The sequence below is a fragment of the Neopsephotus bourkii genome, unplaced genomic scaffold (genome assembly GCF_033783945.1).
Source record: "Neopsephotus bourkii isolate Nb327-2 ecotype Australia unplaced genomic scaffold, CSIRO-AGI_Nbou_v1 NB_1655, whole genome shotgun sequence".
Taxonomy (NCBI): domain Eukaryota; kingdom Metazoa; phylum Chordata; class Aves; order Psittaciformes; family Psittacidae; genus Neopsephotus; species Neopsephotus bourkii.
This window is the reverse complement of record NW_026902129.1, coordinates 7,204,093-7,219,186: the sequence shown is the minus strand read 5'-3', so window position 1 is coordinate 7,219,186 and position 15,094 is coordinate 7,204,093. Positions and strand designations below refer to the sequence as shown.

At 38.6% G+C, this 15,094-nt stretch overlaps 1 protein-coding gene across 3 annotated transcripts in view; it reads right to left on the bottom strand.

Moving 5' to 3' along the window:
- The window catches only part of NFX1 (nuclear transcription factor, X-box binding 1), a 51,171-nt gene that overhangs the window by 34,101 nt on the left and 1,976 nt on the right, over nt 1–15,094 (bottom strand). For all 3 annotated transcript variants that reach the window (XM_061374987.1, XM_061374988.1, XM_061374989.1), the window contains exons 2-5: nt 8,956–10,005; nt 6,768–6,929; nt 2,461–2,538; nt 856–961 (exon numbers count right to left, since the gene is read on the bottom strand). In XM_061374987.1, coding sequence (XP_061230971.1) covers nt 856–961; nt 2,461–2,538; nt 6,768–6,929; nt 8,956–10,005 — 1,396 coding nt within the window. The remainder of the gene's footprint in view (nt 1–855; nt 962–2,460; nt 2,539–6,767; nt 6,930–8,955; nt 10,006–15,094) is intronic.

Here is a 15,094-nt window from a genome sequence, read left to right as displayed (position 1 = left end):
TACATACCAAGAGCAGAAATAATTGCTTCTATTAAAAAAGCCTCAAAGCAGAATTATGAATAGGCATTATGGACCAGCTTCCATACATGGAAAATTAAGCTGGATAGACTAGAAGCAACATGTAATTTATTTTTCTGACTAGCAAGCCTATTCATACACAGAAATAGCCTGACTAATGCTGCTAACCTTATCAATATACTAGTACCACATTACTAAAAAAAACATCTACAGGATTTGCACTTTCTTGCCTCTCTTCATTGAATTATGCTAATAAATGTCAGCAAAACCAATCTGAGTTATATATACTGATTAAGGTCTCCATGAGGGATTCTGGTTCAACCATCTGGTGGTCTCAACAAATAGATAAATACATAAAATACCTTCTTATCCTCACCAGTTTACAAGCCAAAGGAAAGAGAAAGAAACAAAGGACAGAAGTAAGCAGTCCTTCAGTTTAACCAAGTACCACTGCTCTTAGATTAAGATATAGATAAACACCCATATGGGAAAAGCAGCACCTAAAAAGCCTGGACCACTGGCTACATGTTTAAAGTTACCTCTGTTCAGTATTACTTTTGTACTTCAATTAAGGTTTTTGAAACCAAGTCAGGCAGCTGGATTAGTTCCTAAAATGATGGAAATGTTGCTACAACTATTGTTGACCTCCTGTTCGTTCTCGTGTGAACTCACCTTGGGAATACAAACACAAATAACCTCCATTTTTTCCAGGCTTCATCTGTGCTATAAACCAAATATACCTCTAAGCATATCCGACAGACAAAAAAATATCCAACTATAGCCTTCAGAAATTATCTCTACATCATTTCCATATCCATATGATCAACATTTACTTACATGTTACATAGATGTGGACAGTCCAAACCCTGTCTCTTTTTTCCACAAAGTTCCCCACAGCTATGTGGGATTTCGTTTCTATTCCACTCAGGATTGTGCACCTTACCTAAACCATGTCAAAAAACAAAAACATATTTATTGCCTTGAATAAGATATTGAATGGTGAAAATATCACATCAAAAAGCTGCGTTTTCAATACTGGCAGTAGTCAACTTTGAAAAATATCATTATATAAGATATGTAATTTTAATTCTTTTAGTACATCTTTGTGTATTCTGCAAGTTGCAAGTTAAGAAAATACAAATAAACACCACAGATGGTATTTATTCACCTGCCTATCAGTTAAACTAGTCGAATACAAGGGAAAATCCATAAAATTAGAAGATTCAGAAGAAAAAGTTACTCAGAATTTCCTTATGGGATGATGAAAAACCCATACTTAACCACACTGAACACGAAGTATTTTCCATCAAATAGAAGATAGCTCTGCATAAGCAACTGGTGATATCCAAATATCCATATTGTTAATGTAAAATTATCTATAAAAGATTAAAAATCTTATGTTCAAACATGGTAATATTAACCCCATGGACAACTTGAGGTTCCTACTGTAGATCTCCCAAAACTATGAAATTATCTTTAACCCTGGGCAATAATTTCTTTCCTATTTAACACAATGACAACCTCTCCTAAAAGTGTAATTTTAATTTCAAATCAGTTCATTCTATCTGAATTTTTATCCCTGTACTCCTCAGATTTCACACATTTTCATACAAAACCTCCAGTCCTACCTGCATTGCACTGATTTTACCTGACTCAGATGTTTAGATAAGAGAACTTTAGACAAATTCTCACCTATTACAGCACAAGTCTAGTTTCTTTAGGACAAGTTCACTGACCCTCAGATCCCATTTCAATTCCAGAACATTGTTTTGTAGAAAGTCAGGCATAACTTTCCTGTGACTCTCACTTAAGGAAGGAATAGCTACACAGAATCACCACAAGTTTCAGAAGCGTAAATCTCAAACAAAATGTATTTGCACATATGCAATTAAGTAACATAATGCATTTCTCCATCATATACTAAAGGCTTAGTGAATGTGGTACTTGCCTCATCTACCTCTTTAATAAAAGATGTGTTCACATGAAGATCTGAAAATTGTATTATTTCCTATTTAACTTGTATGTGTCCCTGATCAACATAAATGATAAAAATGCTAAAGCAATTTAAAGGTGAAGATAGTTGCATACTGGAATTGTGTAGTATTTTGGTGTATCTTGCCACAAAGAATGACAAGACACAAATGTTATTTCAGTCTTTCTACAGAAAGCAAGCTTATAGGATAGTGGCCCAATTCTATCATTGTTCCATAAAACCTATTTTTACAGTGCTATGAACATGTTTATCACTTCTGATTTAGTATTTCATTTTTAAGTGTTTTAAGCAGCATATGTATGATTCTCTACACAGCCACCTTTCAGTGCCAATACACTTTTAAACAAGGTTAACTCCAGGGACGCAGGCAAACAAGCAGTAATAGCAGAATTCCAATTAAAGAATCAAAATGACAAAATTGTTTATCTTTGCAAAAGCAAGAAACTCACCGCAGAAACAAGTGTAAGTTTTAGGAACTTGCGTGGAAGCATTCTGACAAGCTGGACATCTCCAACCGCTATTGCCATCTGCAGATAAAAGAAATAAGGATAAATATGACTTGACGTAAATAAAGGAGCTAATTTGCAAGCTTGGAGTAAGTGCTCTTGCATTGTTTCTTACCACAGCTGCAACCAAACCAGAAGCAGTTAGAAAGCAGGTTCATAAAAATGCATTTTATCTGTATTAAGATATAGTGCTACTTCATCCGACCAGGCTCCAACTTCATATAGAGGCAGTATTACAATTCCACTTTTTCTATTATCGTGTTATAAGACATTCTACTAGAATACAAACTCTTTACCATACCTAAAGGTGTGAGAACATATTGAAGTGTGGGAAATTGGTGAGAAAAATATAATTACCTACAGTCTTCAGCACCACCTGCGTATTCCTTTTCATTATCATCCAGTGTTACAAGCTTACGTGTCTTGTTGAAGACCAATTCAGTATTGCTTCATGTCCAGAATAAACTGGTGCTATATAAATCAGAATGATCTACTTTAATTAATTTCAAGGTGACAATACCTAGGTATTGACTAGGACATTATTCTTCAAGTTGGTATTTTATTAAATGGTAGTTTTCTTGCTTGTGCATTTCAGGAGGGGGTCGGTTAGCAGTAAAGGAAGAACTTCAGTGTAAAGAATACAATGTTCATGAAGATGTTTCCTAAATTCAGTACATATCTGGCTATGAAGAATACCAAGTATAAGACCACTACTGAACAGATAGATATAAAAATATCTATAAACTGATAAGCTCTTACTCTCTCAACCAGTGCTGGTGAATTAATAAGCTGAGATTTTGGAACTGTTCTTTGCTATTAAGAAATTTGATTGAGATTTATGATGTTCTCACATTATGAATGCAGGAAGAATTCTAAACAGTAAACCCTATGTGAGACAACCACTGCACTGCAATGACAGGCACACCTACACCTGCTATCACCAGGACTGGAGGCGTCCTGCATTAACCATCATAACGCACACTGGTAATGATTTTCACAAACTGGAAATGATCCAGTTTGTGATCATTTGCTCTGCCATTCTTGAAATGCAAATCTAAAGCACGTCTGTTCTTTTCAGTTGGTGCCTATTCATACCCCTCCTCATCCTGGCTTCTATCACTGTGCCACCAAAAGTGGCAGAAAGCTACACAATTATGGGCTGAATAGCTGTATGACAGTGGCACAAGGAGTATGCTCCCATCTTCATGATCAAGACCAATCTGTGTTTCCTGACCAAGATGTCTTTATTTATTTGACTGCTACAAATTGAAGCATCTCAGACAGAAGTGTTAAAAGCTACAGGTAAAAAATGGCAGCAGGAAACTGAAAGGGGAATCTGCTGACAAAGCTTTCAGCATCTTACATGGTCCCTCCCAAAGCTAGCACAGTAAACCCTAAGGGATTCCCTATGGAATTACTTTGTAAAATATACATCACTATTGCATTAACAACATTATTTCTTTCACTGTTATTCTATGCTATGCTTTTCAAGGTAAGCCTATCATAAAGCTTCAGGAGGCCAGAAGAAGGCCTCTCCTATCAACATCTCTCCCAGAGCAACATGCCCAGAGCAGGAGTTCTTTACGAACAACAATTCCTCTAGAATTTAGTGAAGGTCCTTGTAAAATATGAACCTTTTACCAAGCAAAACAGACTTTCAAGATATATTTTGCTGTCCTTAATCACTGATCATCCTTTGTTCCTTTAAGGAGGGCACGTGGATCCACCCACAAGGAACATGCACAGTTGCTTTCCTCTAGAAATAAGAATCAAGTTTTCTTTGTGGATTCAGATGCAATCACAGTAAGGTAGAATGACACTGGGGTGACTCCTGAAATCTACATTACAGTCCTGTAACCACTCCTTCCAAATCCTGATTACTGAAAAAGTGGGAATGAGGATGACCCTACAGAATGATCATTCCACTCCCATCAATCTTCTCATTAATAAGATCGAAGTACAGAGACTTCCAACCAAAGACTTTGAAAGGACAGTTATATTTACCTGTGGTACCATGCCCAGAACCCTGCCCCTTCCTGCATCCCTGTTGTCATAAAGGTACAGTGAAAAACCTCCTCAGTTTCCAGCATCCTATAGGACTAAAAGGCTCAAAAGAACCTTGAGTAGGAAGAGCTGGGAATTATATATATAGACTAGAGATCTTTATGTGCAGTTTCAAACAAGCAACTTTCCGCTTTACATGCTTGCCTAGATGAGTCACAGGTAATTACATAAGAAAGGATCCAGGCACATCTGCTAGAATAAAGTGAATGCTAGAAGGCTGCATTTCCAAAGTCAGCAGTATGGAGGAATTTTCCACATATATACAATGCTAGGTACATAAGAAAAACCCCAAACAAGATTTCAATCACTTCAACTGTGTAGACTATACTCGAATGAACACTGGGAGTTTCATGCTACCATTTCTAAGACGGTCTTAAGCAGTTCTCCAAAGAGATAATCTGCATGAAAATAAATTACTGCTTTGACTTCTCAGCTAGACACAATCAAAAGCTTTTGTCCCAGTAACAGAAAAGTGATATTTGTGTAATATATAGGCACACAGAATATCCAAGGCACACAGAATGGCTTCAGCCCTTAAGTAGCACGGCTTAAGGAAAAAAAGGGGAAAAAGAAAAAAAGAGGCAAGTAGATTCATATTCTGACCACCGAAACTCAGAATCCATCTTAGAGACCAATACTGGTACAGACCACTGTCTAATCTGGAAGTGGAGAGCAAGGGGATCAGAGGAAGCAGAATAGAAAGAGTTGTTGTAACTCAAATATCTCCAACCCTTCCAGCCAAAATGCAAATACCAGTAAAACCATCCACAAAGAAGGAAGTAAATGGCTATAAGGGGATATATTCTCCCATCAATGTAAGTACACAAGTCAAACACCACTGAAGCATCAGATTTTAAAAGTACAAGAAAGGTGGCAACAGACAACAGTTTTCCCCTTTATAAACACAACCAAGATGTGTGCAGTGCAAGTGTTTTTGTCAGACTGACCTTAGCTGTACAGTATTTAAAGGTCACATTCCTTCAAGACATAATTCAAGATGTTAGTACAAAATGCTTGCTAAGGAGAAAGTGATGTTCTTCCTTATAGAAAAAGATTTCTCCACATGATAGCAAGGTCATGCCTAGCAGACCCCTTCCTTCTCCTGACCTGGACATCTCTAACACACAATGAAAATCCACTCTCTACTTCTTAGTGCTGCTGATAATCTACACTGTGGAAATATCAAACATTGGATGCCAATCACAAGTCTATTATCAGAATAGCCAAGAATAGAGAAATACCCTATGACTCCCCACAGATAATCAAGAGATTCTTTGACCTGGCTTGGTCAAACTGATTTTTCAAATGACCAAGACAACAGAAGGCAAGTAACTCTCTGAAGGAAGGTACCTTCAGTAAAACACATCTGAAAGATACCCCAAGAAGAGAGATACTGTAGGGTGCAAGAAGTCTTTGTTAAGGTAGGATAATTCTTTGCTTCTTCCCACCCAAGTATGCCCAGACAAACACATGAAGATTGGTAAATGCTAAGCAAGCAGGGTCCAGAAAAAAATTAACTCTACTTCAAGATGAACATTACAGTCTTCAGTGCGTCCACATCACACAACTGAACACAGCGGGGAGACTGCAATTCAGCTTTAACTTACACCAAAAGCATTCACAGGGCAGAATGTAGGGGTATCAGATATTCAAAAAGTGGTTAATACGAAGAATCTGAAACAGTTTTAAGCTAGTGACAAAGGCAGAAGCTTTCTGTCTTCTCTGAATTTCATTTCACTGCATGGCATCAGTGACAGATTTCAGGAGTGCTTTATTTGAGAACAGAACTAAGAGTAAAAGCAGACAACTGATGCCTGGAGTACTGCTTCTGTTTGACTGCTCAGCCAAGCATAGATGAGCAAAGATGAGACACTTCTTGGCATATAAAAACACAGCCACAAAGCTTTGCATCTTGATGCACTGGTTTCATTGAGTGATCTTTTACATACGCTTCTAAACCTGAAAATTAGTTTTAGCTATAACACTAGAAAGAATCAAGACAGTTAGGAAGATAATACAGAGTATCTAAAGAACCACGGAAGAAGAACCAAGTAATTAAAATTTGCTTTGTTTACAGCTTACTGGTTACCTCAGACAGTATTTACAAGCAGTTTTCCAACATAAGAAACACAAATTTTGCTATTATATATATTTGAGAGAAGAAGTGTGTGCAAGAGAATACCAACCTTCAGCTTGTGAAGCTGGTGATCGTGCCCACTTCTTAATGCAGTTCAGGTGGAATACATGGTAGCAGTTCTGGCAGCTCCACACTGGGGCTACTATTCGGACCACCTCGCAGCATACCATGCACTCGTACTTCTCTGTGGTCAGCTGTTCAATCAGTGACCCTGCAAATAAAGCACACACTTGTACATGAAACAAAATACAAGTGAAATTCAATATTTCATTTAAACTATAACACGACTTCTTTTTCCTGTATGGCTATAAGCAAGATACTAGTTTACTCCTTGAAGATTCTGGTCTGAAACCTGATAAGCATTTTTCTAAGTTTCACAGCAGGAAAAGCAAGTATGAGATTCCCACAAAAGTGGCAAGAGTAATCCCTGTTAAGGAATAACAATCATTCCAATCTTCCAAATTTGTTAATGGTTTTAAGCTTGGCAGAAGTTTGGGATTTTACTCATCACTTTTTATGGGAAATTTATCTTCGCCTAAAGTTTAAACTCAAAAGCTTAAAGCTCTTAACTACAGAAAGTTCGGCCAAAATTAAATTCCCATCCTTCAGTATTCCTGAGTGATCACACAACAAATATTAACAGTGAAGTACTTGGATTACAAAAATAAGCCCCTCATAAACTGACTGCTTTAGAAGTGGAATTACTGGGAAAGAATAATCAAAGTACAGGGCCTTTGAGCCCATGAAAGAACATGAAAAAGTACTCTGAAAATAAAGCAAGCACTCCACACATGAAAGACAAAACAGTCTGGCAACAAAGTTACATGTGCAACGGTAACAGAGGCACCGTAGAGTCTGGCAGAATTGAAGTTGACTCTCCCATCAAGGTAAGGCAACCAAATACACCTTTTAAATGTTATTTGATCTAAGTCTGCAGAATTTTAAAGATCTTAAGTGTGAAGGGTAAGAATGTACCATTTTTACACAGTGCCAATACAAAGGAAGGTAGAACTCATAATGAAAGACAAAAAAATATGGAAATAACAAAAGAAAAATTATTATCAATTCAAAACATGTTCATAACACACATGACTGAAAGCAAGCCCACCAGAGCAGCAAAGAAAGCATCCCTACCTAAACCAGACTCCTTTTCTCCAGAAGATTAAAGCTATCTTTTCTGTACTCAGAAAGAACAGCTGTCCCACAAGGACTCAGACTCAGTCCCCTGAAAACAGTGGCAGCCACGTTTCCAAAATAGCTCCCAACTAAAGCATACAAAGACAGAGTGCCATTTTAGAGGAAGTTCCTTCAGTGCCCTGCAAAAGATTGCTACTTCTCTTCCTGCTTATTGCATTCCACCTTTTCCATGTCATAATAATGATGGGAGAAAGACTGAGATATTTTCATGATTCAAGTAGAACCCAGGAGCACAAAAGTTACTGTATTTGCATTAGAAAGGCTCAAAGAGAATCATGACCCTTGAGCTTCTTTCTCCTAAGGGAACAAAGTTACTACCTGAAGCAACATTACACTTCCTGATTATGCTACTACTTTCTCAGCTCTGAAAGCGAAGAGACGCTGAGAAGCACAACCTTCAGAAGATTCCGTACCACAGTTAAGATAGGAACTAGTCTACCTGTCTCTACCATTCTGGGCAGCACAGATAAGGTTGAGATTTTTGGGTGGTTCAACTGGAAAAGGACAAAAAAAAAAAAAAAAAAAAAGAAAAAAAATAGGCCAGTTTCCAGAAACTTTCTCTTACTATCTTTTTATATGTTGCAAAAAAGGAACAAAGAATAATCCAGTTAGGAGGAGAATACATTTCTTCTATCTGTCATTTTCCTACTTTTACACAAAACATGAGAAAACCATTCTGCAAAAATCAATTTCAGGATTGTCCCTCTCAAGTCCCCTTCTTTACTATGCTCAGAATTTGACTCCCTGGCTCCCCCAGCGTATATGTTTTAACATGGTGCCTGACCACTCCACCAACTGCAGTTTGGCAGTGAAACAAACCAAAAACCAAACAAAACCACCTTTAAACAAAATCTGTTCTTCCCTAGTAAACATAACAGAACATCTCACCACTCAGAAACCACACATTTACATGCAATTCTACCTTCAGATACTGACCTAATGTGAAATAAGCCTCTTTAGTTAGTCAAATGTGAAGGCAGTTCAAATTATTCATGATCGTATCTTTAATACAGAAGTACAGGACAGTCTAGAAAGTTTACCTGTATGAGTTTCTTTGTTTTTTGGTACATCACTTTGCTTTTTCCAGTACTGGGTCCAGCTGAAATGAAGTGCAGGTGCTTGATCCCCCTTTAGAAGGAACTTTCTTCCATTACATCTGACAGAATCAGACAACTGATGCCTGATATCACTCGTCAAGGTTTCATCATTTCTGTGAACAGACAGTTCTTTCTTCCTTTCATTTTTATCTTTTGGAGTATATGCAAGAGACGACTTCTTACTTACTTTTGTAGTTTTACTACGGTGAGAATCATGTCTTTTCTGACACTCTTTTTCTGCAGGGGGTTTATTCCACACAGGTTTCCGGGGGTATCTTTTGTTTGAGTAATTGTAGCCTTTCTGCTCATCCACACCACCAACAGGGGCATCACAGAAAGCTTTTCCAACAGATGATTCTGAAGAGTCAGACTGAGTCAAATCCAAAGATGGAACATTTTCAAACAGCTCTACTTTCTGTTTAGAGCTTACTCTCTTTTCCCGGTCATGTACTTGCTTCGCCTTCTCCCTGAAACCTCTTCCAGATACATGCATCAGGTGTGTTTTCTTTGGCTTTGCTCCCCTGCTATCAGCACTCGGTACTTCCCTGTCACTCTCTGAGGAGACAAAGTCATTGTATCCTCTAGCAGGTGCTCTTCTCCCCGGTACCACCGCAGCATCTGAAACTCCCGGACCTGCAGCAGCATCAGCAATACTTGGCTTTATCTTACTTCTAGTACATGTGCTGTCATTTCTTGATCTGTGCCATCTCTGGCTTTGCAAGTTGCGGTTCTTCAAACTTTTACTATTACCAAAATACCGGTGAAAGTCTTCAGGATTCCCATACTGACTTTCTGGACTACAAATGCCATGATGCTTTGTGGAAGAGCTTTCATACTCCGTACCTCTTTCAGAAGACAGACTAGGAAATGGTAAATGACTTCTATTCAGATTACTGTTGGAATCTTTTCTATCTTTGTTGGCCCAGTTTACATCTGTAGGTTGCCTTTCTCCTGGAATGGAATTAGCAGCATCAGGATTGAAATTCAAAGCACCTAAAAAGTGAAAAAATAAAGATGTGTATAAGACTATTAAATGTGAAATACTGCCAGGGCCTGTAGTGACAGGACAAGGGGGAATGGCTTTAAGCTGACAGAGGGGAGGCTGAGATTAGACACTAGGAAGTTCTTCCCTGTGAGGGTGCTGAGGCGCTGGCACAGGGTGCCCAAAGAAGCTGCGGCTGCCCCATCCCTGGCAGTGCTCAAGGCCAAGTTGGACATGGGCTTGGAGAAACCTGGTCTAGCGTGAGGTGTCCCTGCCTCTGGCAAGGGGATGGAACTGGATGAGCCTTAAGGTCCCTTCCAAGCCAAACCGGCCCGTGATTCTATGATTTCTTCGCAGCAAAACTACCGTACATGCAAAGGCCCAGAAGATAAATCAATCCCACACTTGACAGAACAACTGCAAACAAGTTTCCAAAAACTAGAGTCAAACCATACAGTGCTTTCTGGACATTACCTTCTCTTGCCATCTTCACAGAATGACACACAGTTAATATAAGAGTATAAAAAAAATGATCTGGGAAAACATTTGAAGCGGCATTAAAATAATAGGCACTCTCTACCTATTATTTTACCTTTTCAATAACGTGGAAATTAACATTTTGAATGGAAGAACAAACCAGGACATTCCAAAACATTAAGATATTTTTTCTCAGTGAATTTCACTTACTTTCAAATGAAAGAGTTATTTTAAACCTTTAGGAACAGTCATAACTACTATGAGAGATTTGCTGGCCAAAGAAAAAAACATAACATACAATTTTGTGGAAGTGAAGCTTTACGTTTTCTAAAAGTCAGGAACTTTAAATTACATTTAAGCATGCTCTTAACCACATAACCTAATTCATACTTCTTAAAGAGAGACTCAGTTGAAATCATTCTGGGGTTTTGTCTTTGCAAAGGCAATATACATAACTATTTTTATTTAATATATTAATAGATAATAATATTATAGTATGTGTTATTAATGTAACAGCATACTGGTACATTTTATGCTATATGCTATTCTATATTATCACACTAGATATAAAGAGCAAACGCAAAGTGTGTGTTTGCATTTTTTTAAGCTGTAACACTAACCTGATTTTGAGACAGCAGAATGAGAACACCAGACAGAGGCCTTTCAGAACTGCTTGGGACTGAGTTAAGAATCAACCTTAAAGAGAAGGGAAATGGAGAGGGAGGTGCTGAGCTCTTCTCCCTGGTGTCCAGTGACAGGGTGCATGGGGATGGCTCAAAGCTGCATCCATCAGGAGAGGTTCAAACTTGACAGAAGGAAACATTCCTTTACCAGGAGGGTGGTCAAAGCCCCACGCCTGTCAGTGTCTAAGAAGCATCTGGACAATGCCCTTAATAATACACTTTAACTTTCTGTCAGGCAGTTGGACTTAATCACTGCAGGTCCTTTCCAGCTCAACTATTCTATCATAAGGAGTGTAGACCCTAGTACATACAAAACACTAGGCTTATACATCTGAAAACCTGGACTGCAAGCAGCTTCCCTGGAAGCAGTCTATTTTTCTCGTGTTAGCACATGTATTCTGTGTAAAGAACTCAAAAAATAAAGTTGTCCTTTTTACTTCCTACAGCTACACTTTCAGTTTTTCCACTGTTTCGCTAGTTTCTTTCCTATCACTAACGAAGAACACTATAATGTAAGCAACAGTCATTCAGTATAGATTACTTAACACAGTTTCACATATTTTGATTTGAAGATAGGTTGCCATCCTGTAATTACATACCAACTAAAATAGAAGCAATCCATTTCATTTGCTGGTTTAAGAATTCTTTCAGATACCCTAAAAATTTAAAGTTTAAAATTTAATTTTTAATTTAAAATTTAAAGATAGATACAAGGGAAACCAACTGGCTTATTAACGTTCCATAAAAACACGTTTTGCAAATATCACACAGCTTGCCTCTGAGAAGTACATTCTGTTATTAAAGACCATCATTTCTTTGGTTATGAAATGTGGTATGTAAAAATGTATGCATGAATTACAAACAAATTGCTGCAAAGGGCTTTCAAATGAATGCAGTAAATAAGCTTGAGGAAGTCTGTTTTGTAGATCAGTAACACTATCTGATACCGACATAAAAACACACTGGACATGGCTTTAAAATGCTGGGCTTCTAAAATACAAATTAACTTCTGCACGTGGCCTCCAAGAAGCATAACCAGGACTTGGAATATAGCTGTGGAAAAGATACTTTTGTCAGCACTTTCCAAGTAATCTCTTAAGTTTGAAGAAACAGATGGGAAATCGGGATTCAGCTATTTAAAAGCACCTCGAAAATATGAATAATTCATTAGGACTTTTTATATCACCCATGAATAGGATTCCTGTTCTTACTGTCAGCTTTTACATTATGAATAAAATTCCAAAGTGGTAAATTTTACTAAGACTTACTTCTGTCTGCCAAGACAAGTAACTGCAAAATACACATACAAGTGTAATAATCAGTAGCTAACACTGGCTCAAATTTCCTCTGACATGTTTACATGTACATGCACAAAAACCCCAAGAAAAAGAGAAGCTCCAAAGCAAGATCCCAGCCTGTCTATAAAATAAACAAAGAAAATCTCAGTACCTTTAGAAACAACTTCTTCATTGCAGATTTTAATATCCTTAAGAGCTCAAATGTGAATTAAAACTAAACGTATGAAACTTATATGGTTTTAAATCTGTTCTGCCACAACACTGCACAATACACCCCCTGAGCATTAACTACGGAGAGAGACAAAATGCCTTGGCAAGGTTAGGTAGTCTGTGTGAAGTGTCCTTCAGAAAAATCATTTGATAAGGCCACTTTTATAAAGACAAAGCAAATTAGTAAGTATACATCTCTTTTTGATCACTACAAGCTCTACTTCAAAACCAGCTTATTTTATGGACTAGTAAAGCCAGACTTAACTTAGGTACTCTTTTTTTATGAAGACATCAATAATGCCATTTGAAGGTGCCACTAACAGACATTATGTTTAAGTGACATTTCTTAGCACAGTTTCAGCAAGCTGAATTGTAATCCAGATTTTGAAGAGCCTTTAAACAATGTACTTTAATTAGGCCGAGACTGTATAAAGTTTATAACTAAGAAAGACAAAAAACATTATATTGAAGAAGTCCAGCCAGGCCGAAGGAGGTGATCCTGCCCCTCTACTCTGCTCTCATGAGACCCCACTTGCAGCACTGTGTGTAGTGCTGATACTGTCAATTTAAGAAGGACATGGAGCTGTTGGAGTAAATCAAGAAGAGGCCACGAGTATGCTCAAGGGCTGGAGTACCTCCTATATGGAGAAAGGCTAAGAACACTGAGGCTGTTTAGCCTGGAAAAGAGAAGCTGTGTGGAGACCTCAGAGCAGCTTCCAGTGTCTGAAGGGGGCTACAAGGATGCTGGAGAGGGACTCTTCATCAGGGACTGCAGTGACAGGACAAGGGGTGATGGGTTCAAACTGAAACAGGGAAGTTCAGGTTGGATATAAGGAAGAAGTTCTTCACTGTGAGGGTACTGAGGCACTGTTGCAGATTGCCCAGAGAAGTGGTAAATGCTCCATCCCTGGCAGCGTTCAGTGCCAGGCTGGACAGGGCGTGGGACAACCTGGTCTAGTGGAAGGTGTCCCTGCCAGGGGGTTGGAACTGGATGATCTTAAGGTCCCTTCCAACCCTAACTTATGATAACAGGTACAACAGTCCACTTGGTAGCCCCTTAGGTGTCAGAGGTAGTACTTCCATATTCTTACATGAATTCAGCTCTATCTCCTAGACAGAAAGAAAAATTGGAATTAAATAAACCAACACTGATTATTGGACAAGCACTTATTTCTTAATTGACAATTTCTTAGTGAGACAGCCATAAAATCAAACAAACATAGTTGAGTACTGTGTGCAGTTTTGGGCTCCACAATGAAAAGACATAAAAATATTAGTGTGTCCCAAAAGGGTTTAAAAAGATGGTGAAAGGGCTAGAAGACATGACTTTGGAGGAACAACTAAGAATACTAGCGTTGTTCAGGATGGATAAGACTAAGGGGTGACCTGACTGCTGTCTACAGCTTCCTTATGAGTGAGAGTGAACAGGGAGGTCTGATTATAGTCCACCAAGAACCCTAAGCTCCCTGTCTGCAGAGCTGCTTCCCAGCTAGTTACCTCCTGGGTATACTGGTGCACAGTGCTATGCTTTTGGGTTTTTATGCTGTCCAAATTCAGCACATCCAGATTTTGAAGAGAACATGAAGTTTTAGCTAACCCATTTCAAGATGATACAAGAGAAACATACAAGTAAGGAAAAAACTACAACTTTGCTATAAGTAGTTTCATCATCCTAAGAGAAGCATCTGCTACAGAACAGATTTTGCATACGGAAAACGAATGTATTACAAGTTTTCACTTTGCTGTTCACCCTTACAGTGGGGTACTCAATGCTTCATAGCAACTCCCTGGTATCTTCAGTTTAGGCACATTATACCATGTCTAATGACTCAGCTGTCATCATGCAGGCAAACCCCAAAACTACATTCAGCAGCACTTAAGGAAACTGATGAGACAAAAGAAAATACTCATTCTCATTAATGGCTATTACCTGAGGGGGGCCTACAAGGACACCAGAGAAGGACTCTTCATCAGAGACTATAGCAATAGGATAAGGGGTGATGGGTTCAAAGTTCAGGTTAGATATAAGGAAGAAGTTCTTCCCTGTGAGGGTGGCGAGGTGCTGGCACAGGGTGCCCAAGGAAGTTGTGAATGCTCCATCCCTGGCAGTGTTCAAGGCCCAGCTGGACAGAGCCTTGGGCAACATGGTCTACTGTGAGGCATCTCTGCCCATGGGGATGATCTTAAGGTCCTTTCCAACCCAAACCAGTCTGGGATTCTATGATTAAATACAAACGCCACCTGTCCCTTCTAGGTGCATAGGGCTAGAAACTAGAAAGATGTCGCAATGTGAATAATCAGTTTAGCATTGCCTTGTTTCTTATATTCTTCCCCTTTGTCTCTTATACTCATTACCCAATTCTCAACGATCAGTCACCACTGGCAAAATATCCCAGATGGGCTGCACATCTGCCATGACCCAAAACTGTCAC